At 37.5% G+C, this 15,511-nt stretch overlaps 1 protein-coding gene across 1 annotated transcript in view; it reads right to left on the bottom strand.

Annotated features, from left to right (window-relative positions):
* CCSER1 (coiled-coil serine rich protein 1) overlaps window positions 1-15,511 on the bottom strand; it is a 544,953-nt gene that overhangs the window by 299,170 nt on the left and 230,272 nt on the right. Inside the window, exon 6 of the mRNA XM_066548974.1 lies at window positions 8,073-8,150. Coding sequence (XP_066405071.1) covers window positions 8,073-8,150 — 78 coding nt within the window. The remainder of the gene's footprint in view (window positions 1-8,072; window positions 8,151-15,511) is intronic.

Below are 15,511 nucleotides of genomic sequence, written 5' to 3'. Positions count from 1 at the left end.
CATTATAAAGTTACTTTAAGCACACAAATATATTTCATTACCAATAGTCAAAGTATTGAACTATACCATGAGAAAGGAGAAGGGCAGAGAATGAATTGAATGCACATGCTATGGCTTAAAATCAGAGTATACTAAACCTTTCAAGACCAAGAAATTTACCCCAGTACTACCATAATGATGTTATAATCTTTAAATACAGGGGGAAATTTATTTTTTTTCACACAAAATTAGCTTTAATGTTATATAACAATGCAGTTGGGTGGAAACAGTAACAGCACTTCAGAAAACCCTACCTAACAATTCAAGTCACCACTGCATCAGGCCATCAAAGCCTCCCAGACAAGTCACATTCCTCAGTAAAACTAAACAGCTCATTATAAACAAGTGGCTCACAAAGGAGTTACCAATAGACAGAGCATGACCAAGTCACAATCTTAAATGGAAAAGAAAACAGACAGACAACAAAAATCAAACTACAGCACAATAGCTTTCATCGCCTGTCAGTAATTGTCTCTGCAAGGAAGCTAGCCAGAGGAAAGGCAGGATAGAGCTTTCACAAGTGGCACAAGGTGTCTATGTGTCAGCAATTAGATCTTGCCTTTAATTTCAGTTAATGGCTGTCTAAATTGCTCACAAAAATATCTGCCTCTTTAAACTCTCAGTAAACATTTTCAAAGTCAGTCAGTTATTTTTTGTGTCATACTTTTGACACATTTAACTCGATAAGGATTTCAAAATGCCAACCCTCAATTTCTTACTGTAATGGATTATGTTTGAAAACATGTGGCTGGGTCATTAACATTACTCAGTACTGGGAAAGTTGTTTATACATATTCTAATGGAAGAGTCAAAGATCAGATGTTTTCCATTTAAAATCATTAATTTCAGTAAGTCAAAACTTCTTGTCAAAAACACGTCAAGTTTCCACACCTATGATTTTCAGAGGCTTTCTGGATGAAAAAGCAGCAGTCCTTGGCCAGAAATGGAGAGGACCTGCTACAGTGAGAATACACATCTGAGATGTACAAAACCCATTTTCAAGTTCCCAGTTTGTTTAATTTATCCTGGGAAGAAAACATTCATTGCTGTAACACATGCTGGAAATGAATAATTATTATTAAATAAACTCCTGCATTGCAAACAGTTCTACATTTTCACCATATTGAACATAATTGATGAAAACACTTGAATTTTACCTCATTTCCAACAACTGCAGAAAGTACTCTTGGATTGGAATGGTCAAAATAGATTCACCTTTAAAATAATTGATGGGGTTAAAATGGTCAACGCAGATGAACATGTTCACTTCTAAAGTAATTGGTGCCTCTGAAATAATCCATGCCATCCATGGCCTGATGGCACATGTCACTATAGTCAGCGGGCACCGCGCCATTGACTTAGATGAAATTTGATTCCAAACTCTTTATAATGAGTCTGCTTACTAAAAAAACAACAAAAAACCAAAACAACAACAACAAACCAAAAACAAACAAAAACAACAACCCACAAAAAAACGCCAACAACCAAAAAAAAGTGTCATATTTCACAAATGCCTGATAAGGAAATTTCCATGTCCGACCATACAGGAGCCCCTCTGGCAGCCCCTGAGCTGGCACTTGTGACCTTTTGCAGCTACACCCTCCACACTCACACAGTCACACCAGGTTTCCCAGAGCAGTCTCAGACTTGCAATGATCCTTAATATCATTTAATCATGGTGCAGTAACGAATAACAAATCACGGCTCAACTGGTGCCTCTGAAGAGCAGCCCCAAAGAAAAAAATCAAAAAATCCTGGGCTTTTACACCCTTACAGTCTAAGTGAGTGCAGGCAAGTCTGGAATCACCAGCTCCTGAGTGTCCTGTGCCCTGGCAGGATCATGGGCACCTGGGACCTTTGTTCTGCCTCGGGCTCAGGCTCCTGTCCTGCCCCCCAGAGCTGAACCTGCAGCTCCACCCCGAGCTGCCTGCACTCAATGGACTCCTCAACACACCCCCAGATTTCCTTATGCCTATCAGTCCCATGACAAGGGAAATTAAGAGGATTTACTGTCTGTATCAAGATGATTAGATTAGCACCTTAAGTGCTCTTCCTGGGTGTATCAGAATCCTCCCATGGAGTTTCAAGACAATCTTTTTTCATAGTCTTAGTGATAAAATCTTGTCAGCAACCTATAATGTTACAAGTTTTATGACTTTTAAATCTTGGATATAGAGTACTCAGCAGGAAAAGCTTACTTTGTAGGTATGCATCAGAATTCATTGTGTGAACCTGTGTCTGCCTGAGGGAAGGAACCTGAATGAACCCAATATTTACCCTTGCAGTGCTGATTATATAAAATGATAAGTTTTGCTGGAAACCCTATTAACTGAAAAAAAAAAAGTAATTGTGATCCTTCTGCATGCCTTTGTTGAATCATCATTTGTGTTTCTGGTTGCTTTTGAAGATTTTAATAAGACATACATTAATAATTTTCCTATATGTGGCTCATTGAGTAAATCACTGGATTTATAGCATTTAAAGCATCAGTTTTGCCTAAGACAGGAATTTTAATTTTGAAATTCTGAACTAGCGGTGAACCTGTGATGAAAGCTTCAATAAAATAAAGGAAAATACACTAAAAAATACATGTACATAAAATTTTGAAAGAAAGGGAACTATGATCAAGGAATAGAGGCAGAAAGAAATCAAACAATACATGTGTAGTTCCCAGTCTCATTGCTGATACTTTCAGTCATTAGTAAATATGTCAGTATTTAGTAAATATATCAGTGATACTGGGAAACTACCAATGTACCTACACTGCCCGCAGTAAAAAAATGTTTATTTATTCATTAAACAGGTGATGCGGGGTTCTATTCAGACAGACTCACTGGCAGAGCTCTTTTTCTTAGGAAAAATGTGCTCAGAGGTTCTGAGAAAAAGAAAAAGACAGTGAATAAATGCACAGAAGCTTCCTGTAACAGGGCCTATAATACCCACTTCACACTCCTCCCTTCAAAACAAATTCAGTGCTGTTCAAGATCTCATATCTTATGATGATAAAGACTGTGAAACAAATCAGATGTATAAATCCTTTTGAGAAATGACAAAATGGAAGGCTTGCACCGAAGGCAGAAAGCTGGTGTGATGATGTGACTTTTAGAAGTCTGTGCTATACCAGCACAGGAGTCATAAAGAAAGCAAATAACTGACATGGGAGAGAACAATTAAGAGTGGGAGGAATCGATTAAACCACTGAAGAATGGTGATAGACTGGTCTAAAACAGGATGGAAACTGAGGCAGCAGAAGAGTAAAGGTGGAGTTGTGTGAGTCATACTTCTACAACCCTACTCCCTTTACTACAAATATCAAAAACATCTCCAAAACAAACAAAAAACCAAAACCACAGAGGCTTCAGATGCTTCTCAGCAGAAGCAGAAATTCAGCTGGAGGGTGGAAAGAGAGGGACAAGAGCTACTGAGGCCTCGAGGCCATTGGAGATCATCACTGAACCCTAGCCTGCTCCATCTGCCATGGGGTCACAAGGTTTGTGTGATTATTTCAGAGCCCATTTTGAACACAAAGCAACACATTAAAATCTTCATTTAAGGAAGTGTCAGAAAATACTTAAAATATTCAAAATAGTGCATTTAAGCTAGAGTGGGTAAATAAGCTGGCTGTGTCAACTGCATAGGAAGCTTTTGGAACTCCAGGCCCAGCTTGCTGTCATCACTGCTGAGTAAGTTAAGAAAGGATCTCTTTCTACACCTAGAAATACAAAGCCCCACTCTGAAAGATGAATTCCCTGGGCTAAACGGCAGTCATTACTGCACCTTTCATATTGATTATTCCAAATATCTGCAGTAAAATTAAACTGTGATTACAGACCAAATGGATAATTTATCTCTTGCTAATTCTAGGCACAAATGTCAGGAGCTGCCAGAGCTCATGCCCATTCATGAACTGCGCTGATTTGCATTTCCAGAGCCTGAAAAGATGCAGGATGAATAGTAAACCTCTAAGTATAGACATAATTTAGTACAGATTACACTTTACTAGACCTACAGCAGTGGTAACGCTACTGAGGACTGTCAGCTTTTGCTACTTGACCCGGCACTTCTGTTTTCTTACTGAAGGAATTCGTATCAAGGGTATTAATTACAGAAATCAGAACACAGTAGGATAATAAATACTGAAGGAAATTCTCAGTTCCCTCAAAGGAGAAAGGAAATAATGGAGGAATTTTTTTCTTTCATTTAATGCCAATTAGTAAAGCATGGTTGAGATTAATCAGAATTGAGACACAATTAAACATCTCTACAATAAATTACTATTATGGTTATTATTTACAACTTGGCTGTGACTAATAACCAGTGAGACTGATGCTCATTACAACAAATAATGTATAATTAGCTAATATTAGATATTTCAAGTACCAAATGGCTGTCATAGATCTCTTCTTAAAAGACTGTCACTATATTTTAGAATAATTTAAAAATAATAAAATACTATTATAATAAAGCACAGGATAATGAGTAGGAGAAAAGAACAGGTTCTAAAAAATGGATGAGACATTGCTTGCTAAGTTGACCTTTTAGAAATACCCACTCCTTCACTTATCTTCTAAATGAAAGGCAGGATTATTTTTAATTCCAGCTAATGAGAGCAGATGTAAGTACTCATAATTAAAAGTCACTCACATTTGAGCCAGCTACAGTTTTGCTATTATAAGAGAATAACACTTAAGGTTGCATGACAAATACCATTCTACTCCATTATATTACAAATTCTTCGTTTTGGAATATTTCAATTGTGACATAACTTTTTCCCACAAGTCAAAGACCTAATTCTTCAAGAAATATTATAAAGGGACAGAAGAAAAAACTTCTCTTCAAAAGAGGATCCTACCTACTTCAAAGTTTAAGAGCAAAACCACCAACAAAGATGATGTTCTTTTCTGAGAGGAGAAATAAACTTTTTCTACAATGTAAGAAAAGATCTTCCTTTTCTAAACACATGGAAAACAGCAGAGGATTGAAAGCTGAAAATAACCCTCATTAAAAAGAAATGCCTATGATGGCTTTATCAAAAATGGTTGTAGAAACATTTTATCAGTGTCTGTGTACAGGGCGGAACAGGATTTTTTCTAAGATTTTGAAGAGCACAGCTAAGGAAGACTGCTCTGAACGAACATCTGTGTGTTGCTAACTCCACAGGGAGAAGGATCCCAAAGCCGGACAGAAAATTGGCTGTACTGGCTGCTGTGCAAAGTTGCCCCTTTCCTCAAGGAAAACCGAATCTACTATTGACAACACTTATGGAACAGTGGTTGCTGAATGGCATTAACTATATGTTTATCTGCTAATTTTCTCCTGGTTGCTTTTAGGATTCAACAGTTCTGGAGTTGGCTATATTTATTTCTTACCCAACTGTTTTCTACTCCTTTTGCTGGGTATCAGTGATCACTTTTAAAGGTACTGTCTTGATGGAAGTACAGCACAATGCCTCAGTTAAAGTAATGGTATTTGATGGATTTAGGTGGACTATTTCTTGCTGCACTGGAAAATATCTTGCTCCAAACACTCCTGAGCAGGGTCCTATATGATTTGGATCTTTCTGCTACAAGTCACAGCATGTGTAACACATTGGGAGAACAATAGCTGAGATTGGTGTTAGCAGAGATGCAACCTACAAGTACTTCCAGGGAAATCTGGTTTCTAACTTTGATTAGATTAAATTCAAAACCTTAAAATGGTTTTGTACTAGCTTAGGGTCTTCATATTTTTCCAGCACATATCCTGTGGGACTAAAAATGATAGGCATCTGCTTTGGTGAAGTTGGATATACAAGAAGAGTATGGTGACAGGATTTGTATTCTTTCCTTATACAGAAATGCAGAGTTTCTTTTGAAGGTAAATGGCTAAAAACCAAGGAAGGACAGTTCTCTTTCTTGGTATCAAACCAGGTATGATTGAGAACCCAGGCTTGGTCTCCTTTCACAGTCTAATATAAAAGCTCATTAGCTCAGAGATCTTCAACTGTCCCAAAGAGAGGCAGTTGATAGGGCCCTGCTTCCTTACACCTGTGCTTTCCGAACCACAGAATGGAATTGCCTTTTCAATCTCCTTCTCTGCAGCAAGGATGTGGGAAAGGTTATTATCATGTTGCCAAGGGAAATGCACCATCCCATCATCAAAAGCCAATATTATTGACTGACAGTATTCAGAGAGGGTTATGGCTTGTAAAACCAGTCATTGACATTACAATTTGAACAACAGTGCTCTCTCTTGGAGTGAGCCAAGGAGAAATAACATAAACTTTTACATTTTATATTATTTGTATTTCTACTAAATGCTGTGAAATTCACTTAACTTTTTCCTGGTCTGACCTCCATTCATTTTACTTGAATTGCAAAGGAAAATGTTTCCTGGTTTGAAAATTGACTGAAAATGAAAGATTAAGTAATGCTCTCTGCCCTATTTTTCAGTTTCTTTCACCATTTCTACTAGACTTTTAATATGAAAAACATCTTTATTGTTTTATTAGAGCAACTATTCCACTTCAAATAAGTAATTTACAACCCATTCTGGGTTATAGGAACACCATTTCCTTAAAAAATAAAGGCACTACAGTGTACTTGTCAGTGCCCTGATGCAAACAGAGCAATGTTTGATTACCTCAGCATGAAAATTAAGAAGTTAATTAACTAATGAAAGTTAAGAAGATTTTCTTACCTCTTATACCTTTAGCTGAGCTGAGCAGCCCATTTCTTTCTAAGTGTAATATCTTAGTAGTTTTCCAGGCATGGGGAGACTCGACTACTGAATCTGACTTAGATTGTTGAGCAGACTTAAATGTGCATGCAAAGTGGTGTTCCAAAGAAATAAAGATCTGTATCCTGGTATCTGGGGAGAACATTGCTCCATTTCAGACAAATCTGACTGAGAGACGGGGTCTTAAAAGCATCCCAAAAGAGGAATAAGAATCAGTGAATAGCTGACCACTGATACCCCATCTGTACCTCCACTCACGAAACAACTAAGCAAGCACAATACTGAACCCTTCTAATAGCAAGAATCAGCTGGCTGGTTATACAACTGTTGCACAGACACTGAAAATATGGGGGGAAAAAAAGGAGTTTCTTTTCTGGGCTTGGCCAGGTCAGAACAACACTTCTGTGCTGGAAGAACATACAGGAGACACGTGAACTTGACATCATCAAACTTCATTAATTCCAGTTTCTCAGCTTTTACTTAACATCATCTCAAAGTGACTAAAACTCAACCCAGTCAACTGATTGCATGCACAAAGTGGCAACTTACTTGAGAGAGGGAAAATTTTAATTTAAAAGGGATACTCCTGTGAGTGCAACTTAGTCCATATTATGACACCCAATTGAGTGAATGGTGCTGAAAACTCAAGTTCCTCTTCCTTATCTAAGGGAACAACTGGCAAGGTGACCTCTTTGCTAGATGATGCCAGCACTGCCCTGAGTACCTGGGCGGCCTCAGGAGACCTCTTCCAAGAGGATCTGCCTAAGGCTATTCTGTGTCCCAGGGATGGATATCATGGTGTCAGCTGAAAATGTGACATATGGCAACTCACTCCTCACAGGTTAAACCTCATGAAGTTGTGGACATTGTCCCAACATTTATTATTAATTAAAATGCCAGGCCTGTGGCTTACACTGGACTTATGCCAAAACTGTTCTTTGACAGATCTTTAATGTCTCCTGTATCCTTGGAGAAACTAATCATTGTTTTGTTCAGAGATATACTGGAAATACAAAATAAAGATAAATCTGTTGGTGACACACACTAGTTCACGAATGCACATATCCAAATGGGATGATGGATAAAAACACACTCTTACAAATAACAGTTCGCAAGTCTGCTGGAAAACTATTCAAATCCAACATTGTATTCTAGGTATTTCTTGAAAATTGCATGGTATAGACACAGAACATCTGCTGACATCATGGTAATTTGAAGAAAAGGAAGAAGCAACAATAAGCACTTCACAGTACAGCAGATTACCTGATAAGCCAAGATTAATAGACAATATTTATGATGAAATGAATTAACTGTACCTTGAAAAACAATGGCTCCTCAGGAAGGGGGCTGACAGGGAGGGAGGCTGTGCTGCCAGCTGGGCTCATATCCGTACTCTGAAAGAAAAACACACAGGAGTTCGCATTTCCAATCAACTTCTACGGACAACTTTTTTTTTACATTTTGGAGGAGGGGGATGAAAGAGCTTGAAAACAGCACTGGAAATCCAACAGAAATAGACTGACAACTGCAACCTGTACTTATTTGCTCGTAATTAGTTCAAGTATTTCACTAATAGGTAAGTACTTGCATTTTATTTTGAATTAACTCCCCATTCAAAGACTGAAACACACAAGTATACAAACATGCTGTTCATATTTGTTCATACAGAAAAACTTATTCATCTCAAAAGAAACTATGACATAAAATTTTAAATTATTTTTGGGATGGCTCAACAGTATATTTAGAAGGAAATATTAACAGGAAAGCAATATATCACAGGAAAATATTAGGTTCGATGTTTAAAAAAAGATCCCATTCACATGAGTCAATATACTTTACAAACAAGCCCTAATACAAGAAAAGAAACAGTGAAGACCAAAGTTATAAATAAAAATAATTCTGTATACTTCAATGGACCTGTCAAGTCAAAATGCTTGAAAGATTGATCTAGAACCCCACCCTCTTCAAATCACATTTCAGTAACCTGTTGGTTAGCATGGTCATTATTTTTACAGATGAGACAGATATTAAAACAAGTGCGTGATTCTTAACAGTATTTAATGGTAATAATAAGAGAAGAACAAAATCTGGAGTTTAAAAACATACATAAACAATATCACAATGCTTCTGGAGAAAACTAGAATAATGCTACCTCTTGGGAAAAAAATTCCCTAAGCGCTAAAATGAAAAAAAATCCACCATGACCACTAGTAAAACAGAAATTTATAATATAAAAAAAACCCAAGTTTGCATAGCCTAGTAGTGCATTCCTTTTGACAATGTAGCATTGCAATGCAGAATGATCTCATAAATTCAACTTGTGCACTTGACTAATCTAATACCTGTTTTTGCATCACTATTAATCAACTCTAAGTCCTTTGATAAACCCAAATTCTGCAAGTGAACCCACACTGCTCCACCCTGTAATTTCTAACACTTCATTCATCAGAAGATGTTTATGGAGAGACACTGCATTTTACTCAGCCAACTGGTCAGGGATGAAAAACGACAAAATTTTGGGTACAAAATCCCTGTGTCAAATCCAAAACAGGGCAAATCCAAAACAGAGACTTCAAAGTTAACATCCACTGAGAAAATGTGATTTAAATTAGCTACCTATCAGTTACACCATAGCTGAAAGAAAAGGCAACAGTTGCTTGCTAAATAATAGGGATGCAAGTAAATGAGAAAGAAGGGGGCCATGGTAATTATATCCTAAGAAAGAGACGGGTAATTTATAACCCACGGAACACAGAGGTGATGTTGAGGAATAGATTGCAGCATGTCAGACAGTCAGTATCTCTGCAGAATCCATTGTATTCAGAAACACTACAAATTTTAACGCGGACTCCTGCATCTGATCATCAAGAAAACTGGCCAGTAATATTTACAAAATGAAGTGAAACTTAGCTGTTCTACATTAAACACAGAGTGCAGACAAAACTGAATACTTCTGTGGGAATGTTTTGACTCAAATGCCAGCAGCTCAGCCTAAGACAATTTGCCTTTTAATTTACATAGAACAGAAAAAAAATTTGGGGGGGGGGGGGGAGGGGGAATCGAGCATCTGATTTCCAAACCAAATCAAGTGCCCTAATTTGCAGTTAGAAATATGCAGGAGGACAGGCCCATCTTTAAGCACTGAAACAGCATCCCTAGGAAAATCTGCAAAGCATGAGCTGCACATTGTTCAGGGATAGCTGGAATCCAAGGAAGGTTTAACAGCCCTGGGGACGGCACTGGTGTTGCCACAAAACACCTCAGGGCACATCCAGAGGATGGCCTCAGAAAAATATCTGCTCTTCCATGATGAGTGGACAGGAGCCAGCCCAGGTCTGATGTCACACTGATGTGGCTCCATGGCCTGTTGGGGGTGGGGGGCGTGTCAGCAGGGGCACCACGACCACATGGCTTCTGGACTGAAACTAATTTGAGTCTGGCCAGACAGGAGCACTGGCAGGAGAGCCTAAAGCTGTCCACATATACATACTCTCAGTGGCTCCTCCAATACCTTCAGTAATTTTTGTCTTGAAGGAAAGCAGAGCGCTATCTGTGCCTGTGTAAATTAATTAAACCCAGTGGTACTAACACAGTTTATTATAGTGGAGGGCTGAGTGAGCACCAAAAGGGCTGTTTCTCAAGCTATTAAAAAACCCAAACCCTTACAAACTAATCACTGCTATGAAAGATGTTGATAGCTTGCCCTCCTGAAGCAACATACTAAGAATTTCAAACAACACCCCACTCCCCACTTAAATTTGCTCTCTGTGGTGTGGTTATCATAATCACACTTCGCAGTCTAAAGCTCCCCATACATATAAAAAAAAATCACTGGGAGGAATTTACTTACTGGGGACTTTTTATTTAATGTTGTCTAAACCAATTGTGTTCTCATAAAAGCAGCCACTCACTTCAAGACCAGCATAAACTTGATCGGTTTTAGTTATAAATTAACCAGAAGATGCTATACCATGAGGCTATAATTACATGTTTTAAGTAATTGCAAATGCTAAATAAACATAATTTTTATCCTAATTCAAAATATTAGGCAAAATTAGGACATCTGATTTTGAAGTACTTTGCTTTGCAACTATCATTTTAATATGTGTTTTTTATGCACAAAATGCACAGCTGGGTTTTGTTGACTGAGCCTTTTCCATGTGTCACTGGAAACCTCTCAGTTTACCAGAGGGCAGAAAATTTGCACAGCTTTAATCACCTAAACTACATTTTCAAAATATGTGAATACCAAGCAATTCAAGTATTTCTCAGAACAACAGTTTAGAAAAATACCATCTTGCCTATGCCAAGAAAAAAAACCAAAACACTGTGAGCATTTCTCTCAGTGCTTTTAGGCCATTTTTTTTTGTTTGGAACAGGCTGCTAATATCCAGAAAAATGACATTATTAGAATTTTGTCAATACATTTTCCATGATTGTAAAGATCAACACTAAGTTTTATTCTAATTTCTAGAATCAGTCTCAATATACATCAATCTTATTGTGCAGTTGAAAAGGTACCTTGGAGTCACTGACAGGCCATGATAATTATTTATCCTTGGAGAGCAATGTTAAAACTGTAATCAGGAAGTATCCTGATAACGAGACAAAGGAAGAAAACAAGTCCAATAGAACAAGCTTTTCCCATTGCTACATCCATTTTGGAGATCCAAGGTCAGGATCCTGTTTGAGGACCAATTCTCATCATTTGAGCTAGATGGAAGTGAAAGCACCTGTTTCTAGAGCTGTTTTAAAGTAGTTACAGGCTTGGTTTTGTTTTATTCCACTTGTCTCTACCTTCCTCAAAGCAGAACATTTCACAAACCTACATAACAATATAAACTGTCTAACAGCAGATTAGAGAATGTAGTCAGTGGGTTTCCAGCAACACAAAGTGTTGTGCAGAGTGTTAAAAACACACCCCTTTGAAAAGGACTCCTTCTTTTGAAGAGTCATCTTCCAGTCTTCAGCAACTCTCCTATAAATGAAAGCAGATTCACCGCATAAATTCAGATTTTTCTTGCTACAAACCTTTGCCTTTAATCTGACGTTCTTTAGGAAGTGGCCTATCTGTCAGCCTTCATTAATTGTGCCGTAAAATAAGGACCATGCACCAACAGAAGCCAATTTAATTTGCTACAACTGCTGTTCAACAGGGGTAAACACTGCAATGGTAGCTGGCAGACACTGACTCCTCAGGAGACCAGTATCACAATTTATTGATCTAAGGAGTTAATACTGACAGAGAAAACCTTCAGTGGATATTAGAGCTAGAGAGCCAATAAATCTTTATAATAACTGAAGAAAAGACAATCTGTGTACTTTATAGCTTTGTCTAAGGGGTAGTGGATGAGTGCTGAAGTGACTTTCAGAGTGATAGTTTTAGTTGTATCATAAGTTATGTCAGAAAATATCATTTTATAATCTAGAAGTTGAGTAGAACTAGGAAATTAAATAAGTGCAGTCAGCAAGCTCAGTAGTGACATTTTGATATACTGAGGGTAATCAAAGACCTGCAAATGGATTTATTAATGGGTTTGCACAGTATTTTTATGAAATATTGTACTTAAATATCATTATCCTATTTTATCCATGAACGTGAAAAAGAAGGGAAAGTGATTTCCTCAAAGCTATGAAGGGAGGTTAAAAACAAAGACAGAATCATGCAGTTATTCATGCAGGGTGTGCAATGCTCTCCTACACAATTTTGGAATGCTCTGGTTTCTGTAATTTCTGTATTATTTCATGTCATGAAGAGGTTTTGCTCATACATATACTTCCAGCAAATAAATTTTCTATAAACAACTGAGGACAGAAAAATGAAAATTGGTTTAGATTAAAGAAAATAGTAGACATACAATAAAAGCTTTCACCTCCCACCCTCTATCAGGTTTGAGTAACGTCCCCCAACGTCTCCCATCACTCTCACTAAGAACAGAGCGAGAGGCTCCTTAAAATGTGTTTTGTAATATCTCTGGATACAATTCAGGTGGTTATTTATAAATCCATGTCACATCTCCTTCCTTAGAAAATACAGCTAAATATCTTACTAATTACTAATGCATGCAATTAACAGCTGAGACATTTAAGTATTATTTTCCAGTATTTGCCTGGAGCTCGCTGCTCCCATAGCTAGGAAGGCTGTGAGGGTCTTGCATCTGACCTGAGTTATTGTAGCTCCCATTGCAGGGGTGAAGCATAAATTACAGCTGCTGCTGTGTCTTGCTACCTCTTTTTATGCTCCGTGAAGTACAGACGGCTGGGGAAGGTTTCAGTGGTTCAATTACCTACTGATTCTCAATCAGCAATTAGGATACAGGCACACAGATTAGTCCTGATTCCTCCCTCAATCTAAGCAAAGCCAATCACCTGGGAAAGTTGGGAAATTCCACCTCATAAAAGATAAGATACTCATCTGCCACTTAGCAGTATTTGTTCATCCAGAACTGGATTTTTTTTTTTCAGAAGAGTCTGAGTTTTCAGGAAGTCTCTTAAATCTAATACTTCGCATATTTTTCTTCTACCAAAGAGGGGTTAGTATGAAGAATATTTTGTTGACTGTTATTTATTTCCACCTGGAAAAATAGCTAAAAAAAAAAGCTCTTTCAACCCTCTAATTAGGCCAAATCATTTCTAGAGCCCATAACCAGCAAGCAACATAAAGCATACATGGTTTGTTGAAGGGCTAGTGTGTTTGAAATAGTTTAAACTCAGGCTATATTTTCACACTGTTTTATATTTAATATAAACATAATTTACTCAAATATTTAAATTTACTAAGTTATCTATCTCTCTGCTCTTTACATTAATTGCAAAAGTGTAAGAACACCAAAACACAAAGCACAAATTACTATTATTATCTAGTTTTCAGTTTCTAAAACGGCAATATGAAATTCCTTATCATAAAAATAAGTTGGTAGCTAGGACAAGGACAACACCTTGATAAAGGCTTTGAAATTTGTAAACAAAGTAGAAAGCTGAACTATTGAGAATGGGAGGTTGCTGGTTTACAATTCAGTGCATACAAAGTGGGGGAAAAAGTCTGTTTTTATAAGCAGGGGAATATCACATTTCTTACAATAGACACTGACATATATGCTATTTATTAACTAATGCATTCCTTTAACACCAAATATATCTTCCTTTCTGCTCTTTATTTTCACCTGGATTTTATCTTGCTCATCCTACCAGTCTGTCTTTTCTCCCTGCTTTCCTCCATAAAACTTGTAATAAACAGAGACACAAGTTTCCTAGTCAGACACCTTCCTGCTACAGAGAGGTTACATGAAGGGTCCATTAATATGTAGGAGAAAACCATTTTTACCTTCCCAACAGCAAATTCACTGCAAGTTAATCTCTAAAAATCCCCTTCACTTCTATTGCAAGCAGAATCTCATTTCAAAACTAATTTGGACAATGACTTTGGGGTTAACATCTCTTTGAGAGAAGGCACATGGGATCATCAGTGACTGTCACTCTCCCAATTGGGACTGCTACCATGACACATGATATTAAATGCAACTCCAGTCATATTTTTATCCTAATGAAAACCAGGGGGTCGCTTTCACAGATGCAAATGCTTTGTTGACAACACAGTGGAGAACCGATTTCCTTAAGCAAAACTCTACTCCTTCTTCAGTTTCTATTGTTTCTTCCATACTTCATTGACTATACTATCCAGCCTTGACATTTTGTTATTGTATATTCCTCCCTAATAATATCATATAAAATCAGCTTTTTCTGCTCTTTCAGCAGGCAATTGAGAGAACCAAGTGCTCTCCAGGGATTTTAATCTGCAGGCTGTCTATTTCAATTGCTTTTCTTTCCTTGCAGGAGATCTTTCAAATGTACACTTTTTTTTTTTCTCAAACTGCTTTCAGCTTTATAGAAAAAAAGATGGTTGTCTCTCACAGTAGGTTCACTGTGGGGCTTTTTTAACTCTAGTCACAAAGACACTTTCTTTCTCCAAAGCTTGCATCACAGCACTCACAGTAACTACCTGATACTCCACACCACAGCCATAATCTGAATGTGAAAGAAAATGTCTGGTCAGCATCCACTCAAAGAAGAGGCCATCAGCAGAGAACCTCTGGGCTCTCTCAAACTTCTACATCTTCCCTGCACAGAGATCCACTGTTTTCCTGCACTTCCAGATAAAACACTTAGAACAGAACTAATCAATTAATCAAACTGAGAAGGGTCAAATCCGAGAACATAATTGACTCCTCTCCCTCCCTTACACACACAGGCATGTTATGCATCATTACCTAATATAAAATACTGGGACCAAGATAAAAGTTGGAATTTAAAAGGACCAGATATCAATACAAACAATAAATGCACCTACCATTACATTAAAGAGGATAAAAGTATAAACAGAATACGTATTTATTTGCTGCTGGATATAGGGAAGCAACTGTCTTGATGGGTTGGGAAAAAACGCTCCAAACTAGGTTGTTCTGCAAGTTCCTCTGAAGGATCCAAAGACTGCCACTGTTGAAGCTAGACATGGATTTAGGTGCCAGTTTCAGCACAACAGTTCCTATGCTCACAACTCACTGTTCTCCATGAAACTCTGAAAGAGTTTTTTGTGATCTCCTTACAGCCAATGTAACGTCTTTTTTTTAGTCTACAAAAGACATGATTCCTTCAAGACAAAAACCTACTTGTACTTGGTATTAATGAATATCTTTCTTGAAGGCACACATTTTAGCATACACCAAACTCACATCCAAAAGCTACACATGCTTTACTG

The sequence above is a fragment of the Molothrus aeneus genome, chromosome 4, assembly GCF_037042795.1.
Source record: "Molothrus aeneus isolate 106 chromosome 4, BPBGC_Maene_1.0, whole genome shotgun sequence".
NCBI lineage: Eukaryota > Metazoa > Chordata > Aves > Passeriformes > Icteridae > Molothrus > Molothrus aeneus.
This window is presented reverse-complemented; position numbering and strand designations above follow the sequence as displayed.